This window comes from Equus asinus, chromosome 8, assembly GCF_041296235.1.
Source record: "Equus asinus isolate D_3611 breed Donkey chromosome 8, EquAss-T2T_v2, whole genome shotgun sequence".
Classification (NCBI taxonomy): Eukaryota; Metazoa; Chordata; class Mammalia; order Perissodactyla; family Equidae; genus Equus; species Equus asinus.
In genome coordinates, this window is record NC_091797.1 from 87,033,393 (window position 1) to 87,052,589 (window position 19,197).

General features: G+C 46.6%; 1 protein-coding gene across 1 annotated transcript in view; it reads right to left on the reverse strand.

Annotated features, from left to right (window-relative positions):
* The window catches only part of SVOP (SV2 related protein), a 65,205-nt gene that overhangs the window by 3,838 nt on the left and 42,170 nt on the right, over window positions 1–19,197 (reverse strand). The window contains exons 8-14 of the mRNA XM_014867806.3: window positions 18,235–18,360; window positions 16,000–16,128; window positions 13,722–13,795; window positions 11,633–11,709; window positions 7,918–8,025; window positions 5,242–5,353; window positions 4,250–4,331 (exon numbers count right to left, since the gene is read on the reverse strand). Of these exons, the coding sequence (XP_014723292.1) occupies window positions 4,250–4,331; window positions 5,242–5,353; window positions 7,918–8,025; window positions 11,633–11,709; window positions 13,722–13,795; window positions 16,000–16,128; window positions 18,235–18,360 (708 nt within the window). The remainder of the gene's footprint in view (window positions 1–4,249; window positions 4,332–5,241; window positions 5,354–7,917; window positions 8,026–11,632; window positions 11,710–13,721; window positions 13,796–15,999; window positions 16,129–18,234; window positions 18,361–19,197) is intronic.

Consider the following 19,197-nt stretch of genomic DNA (forward strand, 5'->3'; position numbering starts at 1 on the left):
CCTAAATACCTCCAGACCTTGCCAAATGTCCTCTGGGGTGAACATCATCCTTAGTTAATAATTATCGGGTGAGGAAGTAGCAAGATGCAAGGATCTTGGGTCCTTGAATCACTGTGGGGATGAAAGCTTTGCCAACCCGGATGGTTTCATAAGTGAGAAACCCCTGTTGTGTCAATACATTCCATTTGGGGAGCTATTTGTTACAGCAGCGAGCACGCCCCTAACAAATACAGTGCTCAGTGCAGAAAGCCGGGAAAGAAGGAAAAACGTAAAGGGGAAAAACAGAACTCACCAGGACCCCAACTCTCGGACATAACCACTGCCACATTCTCATGTATAGTCCTCTAGCTTTTCCTATGATTATACTCAGATATATGTTCGTCTATTTGTTCATTCAATGAATAGTTTTTGAATGCATACCGTATGTATTTATATATATTTAATTCACTCAATGACACAAGCCATATGTAAATACATTCTCCTTGTAAAAAATCACAACACCTAAATTCCCTTTCGATCCACTCCCCCTTCCAGGAAAATTCTACCCACAGGACCCCACTATTATGAAGTTAGGAACATATCCTCCCAGAGGTGTTCAAAAATACGTGTGTATAAAATATATAGCATTGTTTCTGAAATAGAAATGGTATCATACCATACATATCAGCCTGCAACTCGCTTTTTCCACTCAGCAATATGTCTTAAAATCCTATTCACATCAGTACATAGACACGCACCTCATTCTTTCTAACCACTGCATTGTATTCCATAATGGATATTCCACAGTTTACAGTTCAATAGAGATGGATGGACATTGTATTAAGAGTGTGTGTATTATATATAATATAACTCTATATTCTATTATATAATAATAGAATGTAGCTGTATATTTTATATAGTTATATATGCTAATATATCAATAAATAAACATATTGATATTAACATATAATTAATACAGTACATACTAATATATTAATCTTATATTGAAATATAACTATAAATATCATATATAACTCAGCAATTACACATCTTGAAATTTATTTTAAAGAAAGCACACATGTGCCCGAGAATTTAGAAAGCTGATCACCTCGGCATTGAAAAATTGGAAAACAATCAAAATATCTCTTAGTACGAGTTATATTTAGTGCCAACCACATCTTAGGCAATTACATATATATTAGATACGTATATCTTTAATTGCATATACATTATACATGTAACTATATACACTATGTAATATAATATATGCAATTGCATACATGCCATATATACATATATGCGTGTATACTACATGTAGCTGTGTCTGTATTATAGATCATACGCATGTAACTATATACACTATGTTACATACCTATATGTAATTGCCTGGCCTATGGTTGGCACTCATTCTAACTTTTCAAATTGGATCAGTGAGTGAGTAGTGGGATCCTATTTTGTTCTTGCTGTCACGGAGCACGGCGAGCAGAGACTGGAGTGGGACGGTATCATGAATTCTCTGGTACCAAGCTCAACGCTCTTTGTTTGTCTCGGTCACACCCTCTCACTTCCTTCCCCTCCTGAATTATACTGAAGCAAATCCCAGAGCTGATATAATTTCATCCACTAGATGTTTCCATACACGCTGCTTTGAAGGCTTTTTTCCTCTTAGAAAAAGATTGTGGACCTTTCCCATGTCCATTTGGGTCATCTACAATAGCATGCTTTTTAAGGGCTGCACAGAATTCTGTTATTTGCATCAGCCATCAGTTGTTTAAGCAGTTCTTCATCGTTACACGTAGCTAGTTCACTTAGTTTAAATCAGGATTCAGCAAACTTTTCTTAAAGGGCCAGGGAGTAAATAATTTGGGCTTTGTGAGCCATAGGGTCTCTGGCAGCTACTCAGCTCTGCCACTGTGACACAAAAGCTGTCGCGGGCAATAGCAGGAAAGGAGTGGTTGTGGTGTGTACCAATAAAGCTTTATTAGTGAACACTGAAACTGGGTATCATATAATCTTCACATGTCAAGAACTCATATTCTTTCAATTTTGCTTTCAGCCTTTTTAGCTCTTGGGCTGTCTAGAAGTGGTGGCAGGTTGGACACGGCTGCGGGCCACTGCTCGCTGAGCCCTGGCCGGTGCCGTTGTAGACCTGGGCCCCCAGTCCTGGCAGGGCAGGCAGTCTTCTAGCATCTCCTGATGCCCTTCGGGGAGGCTCCAGCAAGTGGCTCACAAGCCTTTGGAGGAGGCCAGATGCCGTAGGCACCAAACAGCAGGAGACCCAGGCCCTGCCCACAGGGAGCCTTAGGAGGAGCCTCCTCGGGAGGAGCTATCTGGGGTGACTAAAATACAGAGGGGAACAGATACCGAGGGCAAAGGAAGCAGGAGAGGGGGATCTGGGAGGGCTTCCCGGAGGAGGCAGGCTTGGAGCTGGGCCTAGAAAGTTTGGTGGAGGAAGCGGGGTTCAGGATGACCACTCAGAGTGAGGGCTCTGGAGTGCCATGCAGACCCATGGGCATGAGGGGCAATTTAGAACCCCCTCCCCGGGCACAGCCTCTGGGACACAATATTTCTTCCTCCCTGTTCTCCTATCTAAACTAAGATGAAAGAAAATACAATACACACAAAACAAATAACTCACAATCCCCGAGCGTGGGAAACGGACATGCTCAGATGCTCCTGTGTGGACTGGAAGTTGGTGCAACATTTTAGAGGGCGATTTTTCAGTTTCTCTCAATGTTTGTAACGTTTATAAGCTTTAACTCAGCAATTGCACATTTTGACATTTATTCTAAAGGAAGCACATGTGTGCACAAGAATATATATAAAGCTGTTCACCTTGGCGCTGTTTCCAATGGTGAAAAGTCAGAAAGCAACCCAAATATCCATTAGTAGCAGAATTGTTATAAAATTATGATTTGTCCATACTATATTATATAGAATAGTATAGTATAAAATATATATAGTACATACACTATATATATAGTGTGTATATATAGTATAATAAAGTATAATATATATTATATAGTCAAGTACAGTATATTATGTATAATATAGTATTACATATGATACATAGTATAGTAAAGTATAGTATATAATATATAGTACATACACTATATATAGTGTGTATATATATAGTATAATAAAGTATAATATATATTATATAGTCAAGTACAGTATATTATGTATAATATAGTATTACATATGATACATAGTATAGTAAAGTATAGTATATAATATATAGTACATACACTATATATAGTGTGTATATGTAGTGTAATAAAATATAACATATTATATAGTATAGTATATTACGTATAGTATACTATACTATGTAAGTACATTCACTATATATACTATAACATATATAGTATACTATATTCTACATATGTATAAATATACTATATATAGCATTGTAAAATATAGTATATCATACATACAGCATATAACACATACAGTGTATATATACGCTATATAGTACAGTATGGTACAGCAGCTGTTGAAAAGAACAAAGTAGGTCCACATGTCCTGTGTGCCTTGTTCTCCATCTTCCCATCCAGAACCTCCCTCCACCTTCCCTCTCCTCGTGCTCTGCCCTGGGGGCTGGCCTATGTGGACCACAAAGGGCTCCTTGGCCCTCTGGCTCCTCGCGGGTTCGGCCAATGGGAAGCCCCAGTGGGAGAGGGGCGGGGGTATTTATTCCTCAGCTCCTTCCCTTCCAGGTTGCCTCAGGCCACCTGTCCCTCAGCTAAAGGTCACAGCTTATCTCTACACGGCTCTCTCCTGGGACCCCGTAACACCTCCCTCTCCTCACCCCACTGGCCTTGGGTGGCAGCAGGGTCCCCAGCCACCGCCACCCATTGCAAGCTGTGGGGCTGTATCACTTTTTGGTTTCTCTAAGGCCTGCCCCACACTGCTGTCATTAGTCCCTTTATTAAAGTCTTCCCAGCTGCTCATTACCCAATTTGATACCTGCGCTAACATATATTAGTGTATATTTTTAAAAATCTGGAAAAACACACACTTGAACTATCGAAGGTCACCCCTAGGAAGGAGGAATCCAGGGTCCTTAAATTTTGGGTTCTATCCTCTGTGACATTTGGAACTTTTACATGAACATAAGCTTTTATAAGCAGAAAAAAATGATTGAAAAAGAAAAGAAGCGCTTCACAGACCCAAAGGCAAGCTTCCTTCTGAGGAGCCCGGCTGGGCATTTCTGGAGGTGGAGCCCCCTCCCTCCCCGCTCTGGCTGCTCCCAGACACCCCCTCTTACCTCAGGTGTGTAAACATAGGCTGCCTGGAAGCCTCCAGAAATAAACGCTCTTGCAATGAAGAGTAAGAGAGTGAGCATATTTCTGGGGAGAGAAAGAAAAAGTAGATGAGCAGGGGTATTTTTGTCACCTTGTTTCGGCAAAGTCCTATGTGCCCAGGCAGAGTTTATACCCTAGAAATTGGCCATGCCCGCCCTACCCGGACACGCATTCATGTGCGCACATCGCAGTGCCTCTCTAAAGGTCTGCTTTTATAAGTCGATCATTCTCCAAAGCTCCTGGCTGAGATGGAGACATCTGCGGTACCCAGGTTGGGGGCAAGGTTGGGGAGAAATGATAGAAATCATCCACAAGCCAGACAGGACCTTGTGGGGGCAGGAACTGAGCCAGGAACCAGCTGAGTCAGGGGAAGTAAATCTCTACTCAGTATTTTTAGGATAATCCTGATCCCTTGTTCCCATAAACATGTGAGAATACCAACATTTCAAGGTCTAGGCCACGTCTCCAGACCTTCCACAGATTCCTCATCAGGTTTGGTCTGGGCCCTCTCAGAGGTCAAGAGAGGCACAGGCCACGGCCACATTTTGAGGCTCTTGATAGATGGAAAAATGGAGAAATGCCAAAAGGAGATTATAAAACAGGACCTTGAAATATTTCCATTGAACAAATGACGACTTCTAACCAATTCACAAATTAAACAGCTAAATGCACGATCTCCCCGGGAGACGATGTCCAAGTGTCAATGTGACGTGTCGGAGCAGAGCCTGGACTAAGCAGCCCTCCCACCTCCACCCCCATCAGAGGCCCCAACTCTGAGCCCCATCTCTTGGTCAGTTATGAGGCAGCCAAGTGCCTCCGTCCTAGTGAGAGGCTGGGGAGATCCCTCAGATGACCCCCAAGGGGGTATAATCCCTGGCCTGCAGGCCCAAAGAGCCACGGACCACAACCTGAGAAATAAGCCTGCTGGCCAGACAGAGCCGGCGTCATGACCCACCTTCCAACACAGATGAACAGCAGGAGGCTGCAGAGGGAGAAGATGGCAAAGCACAGGGCCATGGTCTTCTTGCGGCCCAGGCGGTCGATAATCCATAGAGTCACAAGGACACCTGGAAGGGATCGGGGGCACCATGGTTGGCAGCTTCTGACGTGGCTCCCAATGCCCCCCACCTCCTGGTCTACACACGCTACATAATCCCCACCCCTCGAGAGCAGGGGGACCTAGAGACTCCCTTCTCATGAAAAAGCAAAAGTGAGGGGCTGTCACTTCTGAGATGAGCTTAGAGAAGACCGTGACTTCTGTCTTGCTGGCATTCTCCCTCTCCCCGCCTCTTCTCATGCGTTTGCCTTCAGGGAGAAGACCACCTGGCAAGGAACTAGAGGTGGCCTTTGGGCAACAGCCAATGAGGAACTGAGGCCTTTGGTCCAATGATCCTCGTGGAATCGGATCCTGCCAACAACCACGTGAGTGACTGTGGAAGCAGACCCTGCCCCAGTTAAGCTTTCGGATGAGACTGCAGACCCTGGACCAACACCTCCATTGCAGCCTTGCAGCATCCGCTGAAGCAGAGGAGCCCGGTCATCCACTCCCAGGCTCCTGAGCCACAGATACTGTGAGTCATAAATACGTGCTATCTTAAGCCACCAAAATTGGGATAATTAATACAGGCACCAAGGGATTAATACAGTCACTGAATCCAGGCAGTGGGCGCCTGGGATGGAAATCAGAAACACCTGGGTTCTAAGGCTTCATCTTTCCTCTAACTTGCTATGTGGTCCTGGGTTAGTCTCTTGCCTTCTCTGAGCCTCAGTTACTTCATCTGTAAAACTGGACTAAATAGAAACAACGCTCCCTACCTCAGTAGAGGCAGGAGAGCACAGTGCTTATTATTATTAATAATAATTAAATCTGGGGCCAGCACTTTATCTATTATCTCTTTTAATCATCACAACGACCCTGTAAAAGAAATGCTATTAATAACCCCATTTTCCACATCTATTCAATCAACACATTAAGTGGCTAGTGTGCGTCAGGAATGGTTCCGGGAGCTTGGGATGTGTCAGTGAACAAAAACAACAAAACGATAAATGTAATTCATCAGGAAGAAGAATCTGGGTGTCAGAAAGGTCACATCATGAAAATGACAAGGGCTTGAAGTCACAGAAATGGCACTGGCAACACTGAGTTTACTTCCAGAGCCTTTCATCTTACCTACCAGGCTATGTGGGGAAAGGGTTTTAGATAAAAGATAGTGTAGTGCAGGAGTGAAGACTCTGGGTCCTTGGGTGGGACCACAGCTCTTAGCTCTGCCAGCTGTAGGATGCTCAGGGTCTTAGTTGGATTTTCCCAGAAACAGACTCTGGTACAAGGATCCAAGGGCAAGGTGTTTACCTGGGCAGACATCCAAGGAAGCATCAGCAGCCAAGTGAGGAAGTGAAATGAGGAAGGGAAGCAGCTAAGAATGGGGCACATCAGGTAGGTTGCCCCTGTGGGCCATGCTGCCGAATTCCACTGGGGGACTCTGGGAGCCAGCGTGGAACGTGCACCTTAGAATCTGCCTGATGGGCAAGGAAGCTGGGGTATTTATACCCCAACTCCCACAGTTACTGTTTGAAGGCTGTTCCCGGTTGTTAGCTCCCTGGCACTTCCAGCCACCATGCTTGCTTTTAGACACTGAGCTTTCCATGCCTCCTGAGACAGCCCCTGGGCACAGAGATGCAGATGCTGGCTGCCACAAGTGCGGGGAACAGTTTCGGCTGCACCTCTCTGAGCCTCAATCTCTTCAGTTAGAAAATGGGACTAATTATATTACTTCACAAGATTAAATGAAGCCGTATCTGTAAAACATTTAGCACAGTGCCCGGGACACAGTAAGCCCTCAGTAACTACTAGATATTATTACTGTCATAATAACCATTATTCATGTTAAAGGAAAAAGATAATCAGCTTTGCTTTATGTGCAGGTTTGGATTTTTGACACCCCACTGATCCTTTCCAGTGCGACCGGTGTTGGTGCGCAGTTCTCCGTGGGTGTCTCATATTTCTGCAGCTCTTGTGGGCAGAGGCACTAGCTGACATTTTGCTCCAGACTATCACTGCCAGGTTGGTTGTATAGCAAACAGCCTCGGAAGACAGAGATACAGTCTCCGAGAGCAAAGGGCAGGTCTGTCTACTGTTATCCAATATAATAAGGATGATGTCTCCCTCTGGGGCAAAGGCTGGACAGGTTCCTGGCAGCCCATTGTAAAAGATTTGGGTTCCTAAAGCTTGAGATTCCTCAGCTGGGTTGCAAATCCACTGCATGCATAGCATCCACCCGGGTCCTTTCTCATCACCCCCGTGGAACTTGGGGGCCAGGGGAGCTGATGCTAATATACTGCTCATGCTGCTTCCTGCGCCGTGAGCAGTAATCTTTTGTCTCTGACCCAGGAGTCTCATGTCTTCTGCCAGCACGCATGAAACTGGGCAGCTTAACATGTTAGCCTTCAAGTCGATCAAATATCAGTCCCTTCACGGTTCTTGACAATTTGTAGCTAAGGACTGAAAAGATAACCCCCAGCTCCTCTAGAAATGGGATTTGATTCCAGGCAGCATCAGGTACAGCCACCCGCTGAACAGCTGCCACGTTCTCAGGCTTCCACGCTCCAGCCCCGCCTCGCAGCGGCCCCTCACCTGGGAACTCCGAGAGGGTGGTCCACAGCAGGTCCATGTAATCCTCCTCGCTCAGGTACTCACAGGCCAGGCTGCATTTGGCCTCTACCGCCTTCTTCCGGCTGGAGACTGGGAGGCGGGAGTCAGAGAAAGAGAGGCAGAACAGCGCCCAGAGGCTTGAATCACAGCCTCCTGCTCCCCACCCCGCCTCCCCTAGGTACCATTCAGCTGGGGTGCCAGGAAAAGACCCTAGACTCAGGACTCAGGCAGACTCAGGTTTGAATCCCAACCAGCAGTGCTATAGCTTCATCTCTTGGAGCCCCAGTTTCCACATACAACTGGGGCTAATGAAACCACTGAGCAAGTTGGTTGAGAGATACGAATGTGCTCAGTTCAGAACTGGCACATACTAGGTGCTTTTGTGGCAGACAGATTCTAGGGTGGCCCCAATGATCCCCACCTTTATTATGTGGCCCCCCTTACCTCCTTGATCCCACCTTCTATTTCTCTCTCCCTCACCTGTTCACTCTACCCCAACCACACTGGTCTCCTTGCTGTTCCTTCAACAAGTAAGTTCCTGCCTCAGGACATTTGCACTGGCTTCTCCCTCTTCCTGGATTGCACTTCATTGCACTCCCCTCCTTCAAGTCTTTGTTTAAATCTCACCTTCTCATTGGGGCCACCCAGACCACTCCATTTAAAACTTCGACCCACCCACAGCCCCTTGCTCTGCCCCACACTCCTGACCCTTACCCTGCTCTGCTATCTTTTTTTACTCCCATATCCTTTGTAAGGAAATAGCATGAAAGACTGAAATGGACAAAAATATCTTACCTAGAGCACTCTCATTGGTTATCTTGCCTTGCATGATCTTTGAGCTATTTCACAACTCTGCACATCATAGAATACTGATACTAATGCAAACGATTCTTGTCTGTCAAAAAGCAAATTGCGACTGGTGGCAATGTAGTTGATTATCCCCTATGCATACTGACAAGTTGTGCCTCTAACTGTAAATCCATTTCAGCGTTTCTGATTGTCTATATATGTGCGTGTTTTGAATCCTCCTTTGAACCAGTCGTAACCTCCTACTGGGCTTCGTAGACAATTCTCCACGGGGTCTCATGCTGCTGCCTGTTTTACAAGCAGAGGCACTGACTGCCTTTCTTCCCGATTATCCTTTCAAGACTTTTGTTTAGCAAACAGCCTTGAAAAGATAGAAAGTATTTCCCTTTGGAGCGAAGGGCAGGTTTGCTCAAGGCCTTCAAAGATACAATGTCTCCTTGCAATGCAAAGGACAGGTGGGCTTACCAGCCAGTGGAAAGATCTGGGTGCCCTAGCCTCAGGGTCCTCTCTTGTCACAGAAGCCACTGCTTTTGCAGGTATCACCAGCTCTCTTCACATTGCCCAGTGGGAAGTGGGGCTGGAGAAACTGGTGTGAGAAAAAGCTGACACCCTGGCTACTGCTGTCCCTGTGAGAAAGAAAATCCTTTCTCTCTGACCCGGGAATGTCATGTCTTCAGAGACCATCTCTAGAAACTGTGAAAGGCTAACTCATTAGCTTGCCAAAGGGTAAACTTTCAGATTTTTCACAGTTCTTAGCAACTGGTCCATTCCTTAATTGATGAGTTAAGTAAAATATAAATCTTTGACATATGTTCATTTTATATGTGTATGAGAGGCATGATTTTACCTTTTCGTTAAAATTTTTCCTTGAATACACCTATCACCTTTGACAAGAGATTTTCACTTATTGAGGCATATGGGGTAACTAGTCTGGTTTAAAACTCATTCGGCTTAAACTAGAGAAGCCTGATTTATGGCCTTTCAAACATACATTTTACATCTGCTTTAGCCATTAACGTGAAGAGTGCGTCAAACGTTATCTCAAAGTAAAAGAATACACTGCTTGAAGATAAGAACACAGACTTCCCCTCCTACACGCCAGTATTGGTAGCCCAAATCAGTGCTCCTGAAGAATGTTCGCTTTCCTGGATATCAGGGTCATGTTGACCTACTAATTTGCAAGTGAATATCTCTTTGAAACTTTGATGAATATGTCTGCTGGGTGTGTCTAATGTACATTCTTTGTTCTAAAAATGTATAAAACTGTACTGAAAACCATGCTTCTCCAGAATGATTTCCTCCTTTGTGGAGACTGCCTTCCTGGATTATAGTCCTCAGCCTGGCTCAAGGAAAGGTCACCTTATTTCTCTCTCATCTATAGAGTGGGTATTGATTACTTGCATCCACATCTTTTAACACATCTTATAAGTTCCTTACTTATTATGCTATTTTCTCTCTCTCTTTCTCTCTCTCCCCCAGAATGTAAGCTTACAAGGCAGGGATGTTTGTCTTCTGTATTCTCTGATATATCCTAACACCTGAACCAGTACCTGGCATGTAGGAAATACTGAATGAATGAATGACTCGCCCAAGGTCGCACAGCTAGTCGGTGCTAGAACTCAGGCTCCCTGGTTTCCAGCCATGGGCTTGTCCACAGCATCGCACCCCTTTCCCACCCGGATATGAGAGAGCTTTTAACAGGGTTTGGCAAACTATCGCCTACAGGCCAAATCTGGTCTCCTGCTTGTTTCTGTCTGGCCTCCAGGCTAAGACTCTTTTTTACATTTTTTAAATCAAAAGGAGAATAAGATTTCATGACATAAAAATGATATGAAATTCAAATTTATGTTCACAGATAAGGTTTTACTGGAACATAAGAAATGCTTGTCCCTTTACGTATTGTCCATAGCTGCTTTTCTGCTACAACGGCAGAGCTGTGTGGCTCCAAAGCCTAAAATATTTACTATCTGGACCTTTATAGAAAAAGTTTGCTGACGCCTGCTTTATAACTTTCCACCGGAGCTCCTGTTTTGCGTAAGCAGGCCCACTGTCCGGGGCATGCAATTCATGCTCAGTCAACGCCAAACCCCGAATTTACAACTGAGCTGCTTGCTCAGAGCGTCAATTCAGAATCTCTCAGACCCCCCCCAGTGAGATACGACTCCACTATCTCGTTAAATCCTTATTCCAATAAACAAAACTATTAACTAAGATTATAGAGGCTTAATATGAAAAAGATAATTGGGCAAGTCCTGCAGACAAGCAAGAACTTCATCGATTTCTCTCCATCCTGGGTTCAATGCTAGGAATCTAGTGTTCTCTAAAAGACAGAAGGCTTTGAAAGCCCAGACATCTACACACGGACTTTGCTTTTTATTTATTCCTTTTGTCCAGCGGTTCCCACCACCAGCTGCACCATAGGATCACCTGGAGAGCTTTTAAAACCCACTAATGCCTGGACCCCACACCCAGAGATGCTGATTAAATTGGCCTGGGCATTGTTTCAAAGCTACCCCAGGTGATTCTGCTGTGTGGCCGGGGTTGAGATCCGTCCCGGTTCTCAGACTTAATGCGCACCTGAGAGCTGCTGCGCGGGGTGATAGCCATCACACGCAGGGCTGCACCTCATGGACCTCTGGGGGACATAAGAGGTGACTCTGCTGGAACATCAGTTCCATCAGGACAAGATTGCTCAGCATCTTAGAAACCACAGCCCAGACCCTCTATGCTCAGATTTTGCAGAAACTTTCTCTTTGGAGTTTGTGGGGTGGAGTCACTGGAATTGGTGCAAGGCCAGGCCGTGTCCGGGCAGAACCTGGGGTGGGAGTGTGCGTGTGACTGTGGTATTGGGAGAGGGGTCGTTGACTGGTCCAGAGGTCTGGATACTTACTACTGCATACGTCTCCTGCCTGGAAGAGCTCAGTGGTGAGCAGAACTAATCCATAGTAAGAAAATGCATTGGAAAACCTGCCAGGGAGGAAGCAAGAAAGGTTAGGAATGATGAGAGAGGTGCAAGGCCCCTTTCCCCATCCCCTTGGGGACCAGTCTTAGGGCATTGGCCACCTTGGGCCTCTGGGGGCTCTCCTGGGGCCCTCGAGCAGAAGATGGCATAGCACTGAGATAAAGGAAACTGATTCTGTGTCCTTTGAAAGACAAAGAACTGTACTATGTGACAGAGACATGCCACCCCAAAGCCTCTTTACCCAGCTGGCAATTGAAGGGGAAAAGAGTTTGGGGGACCAAACTTTGGAACAAAACAATCATTGTTGATGTCTGTCAGGGCTTCTGGGTCAAGTTGGTCAACGTAGATAGAGGAGAGGAGAGAAAAGCTTTGATAATATACGGAACCGGGCTCCAGCTCTGCCCCGGCATTCCTGAGAGCTAAATCAACTCACCAAGCATTTATTAAACACCTGCTGTGTGCCCAGTACAAGTGTGGAGTCTGGAGACTTCACTAGAATTTCAGATCAGAATGACACAGTTAATTAATTCCCCACTGTCCCAGGAACCAGAAGACTGGAGTCTGTAGGACCAGAACATTCTTGTGCTGTAGTACAGTTATGTGGGAACTCAGTCATAATCAGACGCTGATGATCAATTTCCTTGGATTACAACACACGCCAGCAAATTTAGTGATTTCTGCAGTGCACTAAAATCAGTCTCTAATTCACACTGTTCAAGTAGTGTCAGCTCAACAAAATCGCACGCTCTCAAAGATACAGACCCTCCACTCTGTCCTCACCCCACCCCCTCCGCTCTCCTTTTAAAAATGCTGCAGTCTCCACGCTTGTGCTGGGCACACAGCCGGTGTTTAATAAATGCTTGGTGAGTTGATTCAGCTCTCAAGAATGCAGGGGCAGAGCTGGAGGCCAGTTTTGCACGTTATCAAAGCTTTTCCCTCCTCTTCCCTGCCACCGACCACTTTTAGGACGCTCCTCTGCTCATCAGCATCTCTGCTGAAAGGGGGCTAGGAAAGCGAGAATTGGTTAGAACAGAACACAAAGCTTTAGCCACGCCAGCTTTGTGAAATGTCCATGCTGTGTACACGGTTTGGTAGAGAGATCAAAGAATAGCTGAAATTTGACTAGTTGTGGAGTTTAAGGTAACTACTGTCTGCAAATGCCCTCCTCGGGGCACCGCCAATGGCTATTATTTAAGAAATGGCGCAGCCGTTAAGTTCGCACATTCTGCTTCTCGGCAGCCTGGGGTTCGCCGGTTCAGATCCCGGGTGCGGACATGGCACTGCTTGGCAAGCCATGCTGTGGTAGGCTTCCCACATATAAAGTAGAAGAAGATGGGCACGATGTTAGCTCAGGGCCAGTCTTCCTCAGCAAAAAGAGGAGGATTGGCAGAGTTAGCTCAGGGCAAATCTTCCAAAAAAAAAAAAAGTTGAGGATCAGAACTGAAAGTTATAAGAATGCCGTGTTCCCAAAATATGGGCTCTGTGTCACTGGTGGTACCGAAGGCCATATGGGCGGAGAGGAGGACTGAATATAGAAAAATTATTAAATCTCATTGTGAAAAAAAATTCCCTTGTAAGTTTCCTTTCAATGATTTTGCTTACATCCCAGTCTCGCTTGTGTGCTCGTGAATCCTTAACACCTCCGCTCTCTCTCTTACAGACAGTGGCTCAGTGCCTCAAAAACCATCAACCCGGCTACTTTTTACTGAATTTATCTTTAAGAGTGCTTTCTATCGATGGCCTGAAATTAAGACTTTTTTCTTTTAAAGCAGACATATAAAGTTTCCTTTTAAAAGACATTTATCTGAGTAAAATGTGAGTCAAACTAAAGAAAAAAACGAAGGAAATAATAGCACAGGTGATATGTGGAAAAGATGGAAGTTAGGACAAGGATGCCCAAACCTCTGAATTTTGCAAATGCTGCCTGAGATCAAAGAGTTCTCTGTGCTTCGAGTTGAAACAAAACCCTAAACAGGGCAGGTGGAAGGGGATCAAAGCATCAGCAGATAGTTCTTACCATATAAACCACAGCAACAAGGTTGTCCATCTAAAATGGGGCGTGAAGAGGTCCCTCATTTTGCCTCGGTCTTCCTGTTTCAAGACAAAGATGCACTGTTTACTCTCCTCCGCTCCAGATGTGTGGGCACTGGCCGTGGCCTGAGACCTGTGGACAGCCACGGCTGGGGGGAGGTTTCTGGTGGGCTCAGGCTATGAGAATCCAGGATTCAAATGCATAGCACTCAGGCCCCAAGCCCAGAAGGCCGATCTGGGCCTCCAGCCAGGACCCAGCAACATCCAGAGGCTCGATTCCCAAAGGATGGAGAGGTTCTGCAGCCCCAAGCCCCTGCCTGGAATCCTAGAGCAGGAAGCAGACCCCTCAGGCTTGGCCCCTCGGAGGCCTCTCGGGTGGTCCCATGGACGCAGAGACCAGAAAACCAGTCCAAGGGGTGTCCAGCTATTTCACGGCCCCCTCACTCAAAGCCTGCTCTAGGTCAAGGTGACAAAAATCAATGTGCTGAAAATCAATTCGCCAAAAGCCAATTTATCAAAAGATTGATTAGCTAAATGACCCATTTGCCAATTTCATATAATTTACTAATTTATCAAATCTTTGCTTTACAATGTTCTTTTAAAAATAGATATTCTATTACTGTGATTATATTCTTCTTTAGATGTACTTAATGAATGTATTTTTCTTAGCAGTTCGAGAAATTTTTGGTTATTTAAACAGGCTAAAGTTTAAAAAAACAAGATTATGGGTTATAGGTGATTGTCTTCCGACGAGTATCGTCTTCAAGAATAAAAACGTTTTTGTAATACATTCTTGAATAAAAAGACAATATTCATTAATCATATTTATTGAATATATGAGAATGTTTGTATTTATTGAATATATTTTGGAATAAATTCATTAATATATAGAAATATATAAGAATGGGGCCGGCCCTGTGGCCGAGTTGTTAAGTTTGCGTGCTCTGCTTCAGTGGCCCAGGGTTTCACTGGTTCGGATCCTGGGCGCCGACATGGCACAGCTCATTAGGCCACGCTGAGGGGGTGTCCCACATGCCACAACTGGAAGGACCCACAACTGGAATATGCAACTATGTACTGGGGGGATTTGGGGAGAAAAAAAAGCAGAAAAAAAATATAATAGTAGAAAGACTATATTAATGAATAGATTATTAATATATACATAGGAAAAATATATTCCTATTTAATAATTCTTAAAATACATTTTTTTGGTAAATTGATACATTGCCGAACTTAATTCAGGAAAATTGGCTTTTGGGGAATTGGACTTCTGGAAAGTCCTTCTCTCCTCTTTTTGCTTGTCTGAGGATTCCCCGCCTCCTTGGAGCCTTCCTGGACCATCCTAGGGGAAGCGAGCTCTCTCTCCATGGGCCTCCATCGGCTGTGCACCTGCCCCAGCGACGGCCATCCAAAAAACAGACCCTGCTGCCAGGTCAGACAGAGATGTCCCAAGGGCAGCAGCTCCTTTCCAAAGCGGAGCCCCCAACCGGAGCATCCACTCCCCCGCGCTTTCGCTTTGGGACACATTTGAAACCACTGTGTACTTTCTCCATCCAGAGCATCTTCACACGGGAGGAGGGGGCGGGGTGGGCCGGGGAAACAGGGGTCTCCCCAGAGGCAACTAACCGAGGCTCCCGCACCCCAGGCTCTTTGGGACGGCCCCTGCCCCGCCTCTGCGGTTCCCAAAGTGGATTCGGGGTACGTCTCCTGGCCTCTAGGTTGTCAGACCCTGCCAACACCCCTTCTCACTCTTGGGAAAGTCCATGCAGTTCTTTTTGCATAATACAGACACAAGCAGAAACATAATTTTATTTTAAAAGATAATTGCCTTGTAGGGTCTGTTGTTTGCTTAGGGATAATCTGTCAGGTTTTCTACATGCCGCTTGGTGTCACCAGGGGCGGTGATGCACCGTCCGTTAAGGACGTCTACACAGGCGCGCTTTGGCCCCGGATCTAAGCCTCCCGCGGCACTTTCTAATGCGGTTCTGTCCGGCTGCTGCGGATCCATCACTTTTGCTGATCCGACTTCCTCGCCGCTGAAAGGTGAAACTGGCGCAGGAGTAGCTACGGGACCCCTCAGCGACATTACATTTCTCCAATCACTGGCTAAATTCTCCAGGTGGCACTTTTAGGACTCGGCAGTGAAAATACACGGCTTGGAGTCGTCACACCCCCTCGCAGGTCCCGCCCACTGCGCCCCCACCCGCTCCACGTGCACCCGGGAGCGCACAGACGCGCGCGCCGCAGGCCGGCCGGGCACTGACCTGTCTGGAGACGATGAGTTTCCCCAGCGGCATGGGGGCTCCGTTTTCTGTCGCTATCCTCTTTAAGGTGGCGATGGCCTTCTCCTGGTTCCCAGACAGCACATCGTACCTGGCGCTCTCCGGCAGCCACTGTGGGGACAGGAGACCCAGGCGTGGCTGGTTAGGGCGGAAGGGAAGGCCGGGTTCCAGCCACACACTCTCACCTGTGTGTGGAGTCTTTAAGGGTGGGGGCGCTGGAGCCACAGGCCTGGCTTCAGATCCTGGCTCTGCCGTTGATTATATTAGCTGTGTGCCCTTGAGCAATTACGTGACCTCTCTGTGCCTCCATTTCCTCATCCATCAAATGGGGACAATAATATGTCCTACCTCTTAGGGTTGTTGAGAGGATTGAAGGGGATAATCCAAAGTGCTTAGCACAGTGCCTAGAATGGGTTAATGTGCTCATTGTTGTTGCCTTGCTATTACTATTATTTTGTGCTGCTGTCAGAGTTCTGGGTGAAGGTCGAATTAAATTAACCCTGCCACTCTCGCCGTCATCAGAAATCTTACCCCCATCTCTCAAGACATTATACCCCACCTGTGCTCAGCATCACCTTGCAGACTCAGTCTGAGCCAAAAAGAAATCAGACGGACCTTTCGGCCCAATAGAGTCCCATCCCCAAGTGACTCGATAAATCTATTTCTGTAAAACAAAGCAACAACAATCTGTTAAATAGCAGGTATGTTAGAAAGAGCATGAGACTTGGAGTCAGAAGATGTGGTTCAAATTCTGTTGTTTATTTGCTGTGTGGGCTCTGATAAGTCAATCAACCTCTCTGGGCCTCAGTTTCCTCATCAGTAAAATGAGAATGTAGCAGAGATTGCTAACATCCATTAACATTCGTGCTTCCCTTTCCTAGTATAGAGTTGTCCTTGAACATGGCTGCCCAGGCGGGAACTACATTTCCCAGCTCCTCTTGCAGCTAGGTGAGGTCATGTGACATGCTTTCACCAATGGCATAGGAGTAGAATATTCCAGACCAAGGTATTTAACAAGTGAGTGTGTGCCTCCGTCTGCCCTTCCCCAGTCTGCATGAAGAAGACTTCAAAGTCTTAGAGGATGGCAGAGCTGCAAGCTGGAAGGAACCTGGGTCTCCCACACAGGAGCACTCCCTCTGGCCTGTTATGTGAGTGAGAAATAAATTCCTATTGTGTTTAGTTACTGAATGTGTGGATTTTATTTGCAGGAGCTGGTGTCATCCTAATTAATACGGGGTTCACCATAGTCCTACCTGATACAGTCATTGGGAGGAACAAATATGATAATGCATAGAAAGAGACTAGCACAGAGCCTGCTACTCAGTTATGCTCAGTAGTTATCAATACCTATGGTCACTACCCGGAACAATTATGTTATTTACCATAGACGAGACCTACCCACCTACTGGTTTACTTCGGGGCCCACTGGCTATAAAGGGTTTCAGTTGTGTGGTCTACATATGAAACGATGTGTGTGGTGTGATCTTGCTGGGGGATGTAGTTTACATAGAACTAAGATGGAGAGATTGTTTGAGCTCCTGGATCCAGCCATGCCTGAAGCTGGATATTTAATCCTCTGTCATGTGTCTATCTCTCTTTTACTCAAGCCAGTTTGAACTGGATGTTTGTCACTTGCAACTTAAGGGTCCCAGCTATTCCACATACAATCACCTTCCCTGGAGATTTTGCAGTGGTGGGGCCAAGGTATACCCTTATCCTCTGCTATATCCCTAAAGAACATCCCAGGAGTGTCTGTCTGGAGGAAACCCAACACCCCATCCTGGGTCTACCCCAGGCCGTGTTCCTTTGTCTCGTTTCCTGATTAAAAAAATAATCTTAGGGGGCCTGCCCAGTGGCGCAGCGGTTAAGTGTGCACGTTCCACTTTGGTGGCCCGGGCTGCGCCGGTTTGGATCCCGGGTGCGGACATGGCACCACTTGGCATGCCATGCTGTAGTAGGCGTCCCACATATAAAGTAGAGGCAGATGGGCACGGATGTTAGCTCAGGGCCAGTCTTCCTCAGCAAAAAGAGGAGGACTGGCAGCCGTTAGCTCAGGGCTAATCTTCCGCAAAAAAAAAAAAAAATTAATTAATTAATTAAATAAAAATAATCTTTAAAAATGTGACTTTGGTGCCCTCCTCCACCCGCTCCCCACCAAAATATAGAGAACAGCAGGAGGCCAAGTGCAAAGCCCGAGCTCTCTTAAAAGATACCTACGAAACACAGGACAGCAAAGAGGAGGAGCGGGACAGCCGAGAGGATGAGCAGCCAGCGCCAGCCCAGGCTGGGCATCACAAACACAGCCAGGACGACCTCAAACACCGTCCCGATGGCCCAGAAGACCTGGCATGGGAGAACGGGCGTCAGTGATGGGGGCAGCGTGGTCAACACAGAGAGCAATTTCAGGGTGATTGGGGACAAGGCTGTCGATGGGGATCAGGGTCCTTGGGGTCAGCAAGGTCGGAATGGGCATGACTTTTCCCGTGGTCCACGTGGTTGGACCAGAGTCTTCACATGGTCCGTCTCCCGAGGGTGCCATCACACTGTGTAATATTTGTGTGGCGCCCACCAGACTGTGCGGTAAGGGAGCTCTGGTTAAGGAGATGAATAGGATCCATATCATGTGAGGTCAATATGCTAGTGGACACATCGGTTTTTGTCTCCTGACATCCATCTCCCTTGCCGAACCCTGCCCCTGTGTCCTTTGCCAGAATTGCCTCTTCCCTGCGGGGCTGAATCGCGTCTGTTTCCTCTCCGAGTCCCTCTCCCTCCTTTCCCACCTTGCTCTTTGTGTGGACTGTGTCCACAGCCTGTGCTCTGGCTTCCCGCTGGGGGCAGCCACTGGGGAGCCCCAGAGGAGAAGAGAGGGAGGGAGGCAGGGAGGAAAAGCGGTTCTTCAGCTTATTCCTCTGGCTCCCTCTCTGCAGGGCGGTCCTGGGCTGGCCGCATCCCCCCGTTGAAGGTCACAGCTCCCATCCACCAGCCCGGCCACATCGCTCTCTCTCTCCCTCCCCCTGCCCCTGCAGGCCTGGGATGGTAACTCTCCTGCAGGAACTTTGTAAATAGCCCCTTTTAATGAAACCCTCTTCAGATCGTCCTGGTTTGAGTATGCTGTTTCCCGCTGCAGCGTGAACCTACAACTATCATCCATTTCAAAACGTGGTCCTTCAGCTACCCCAG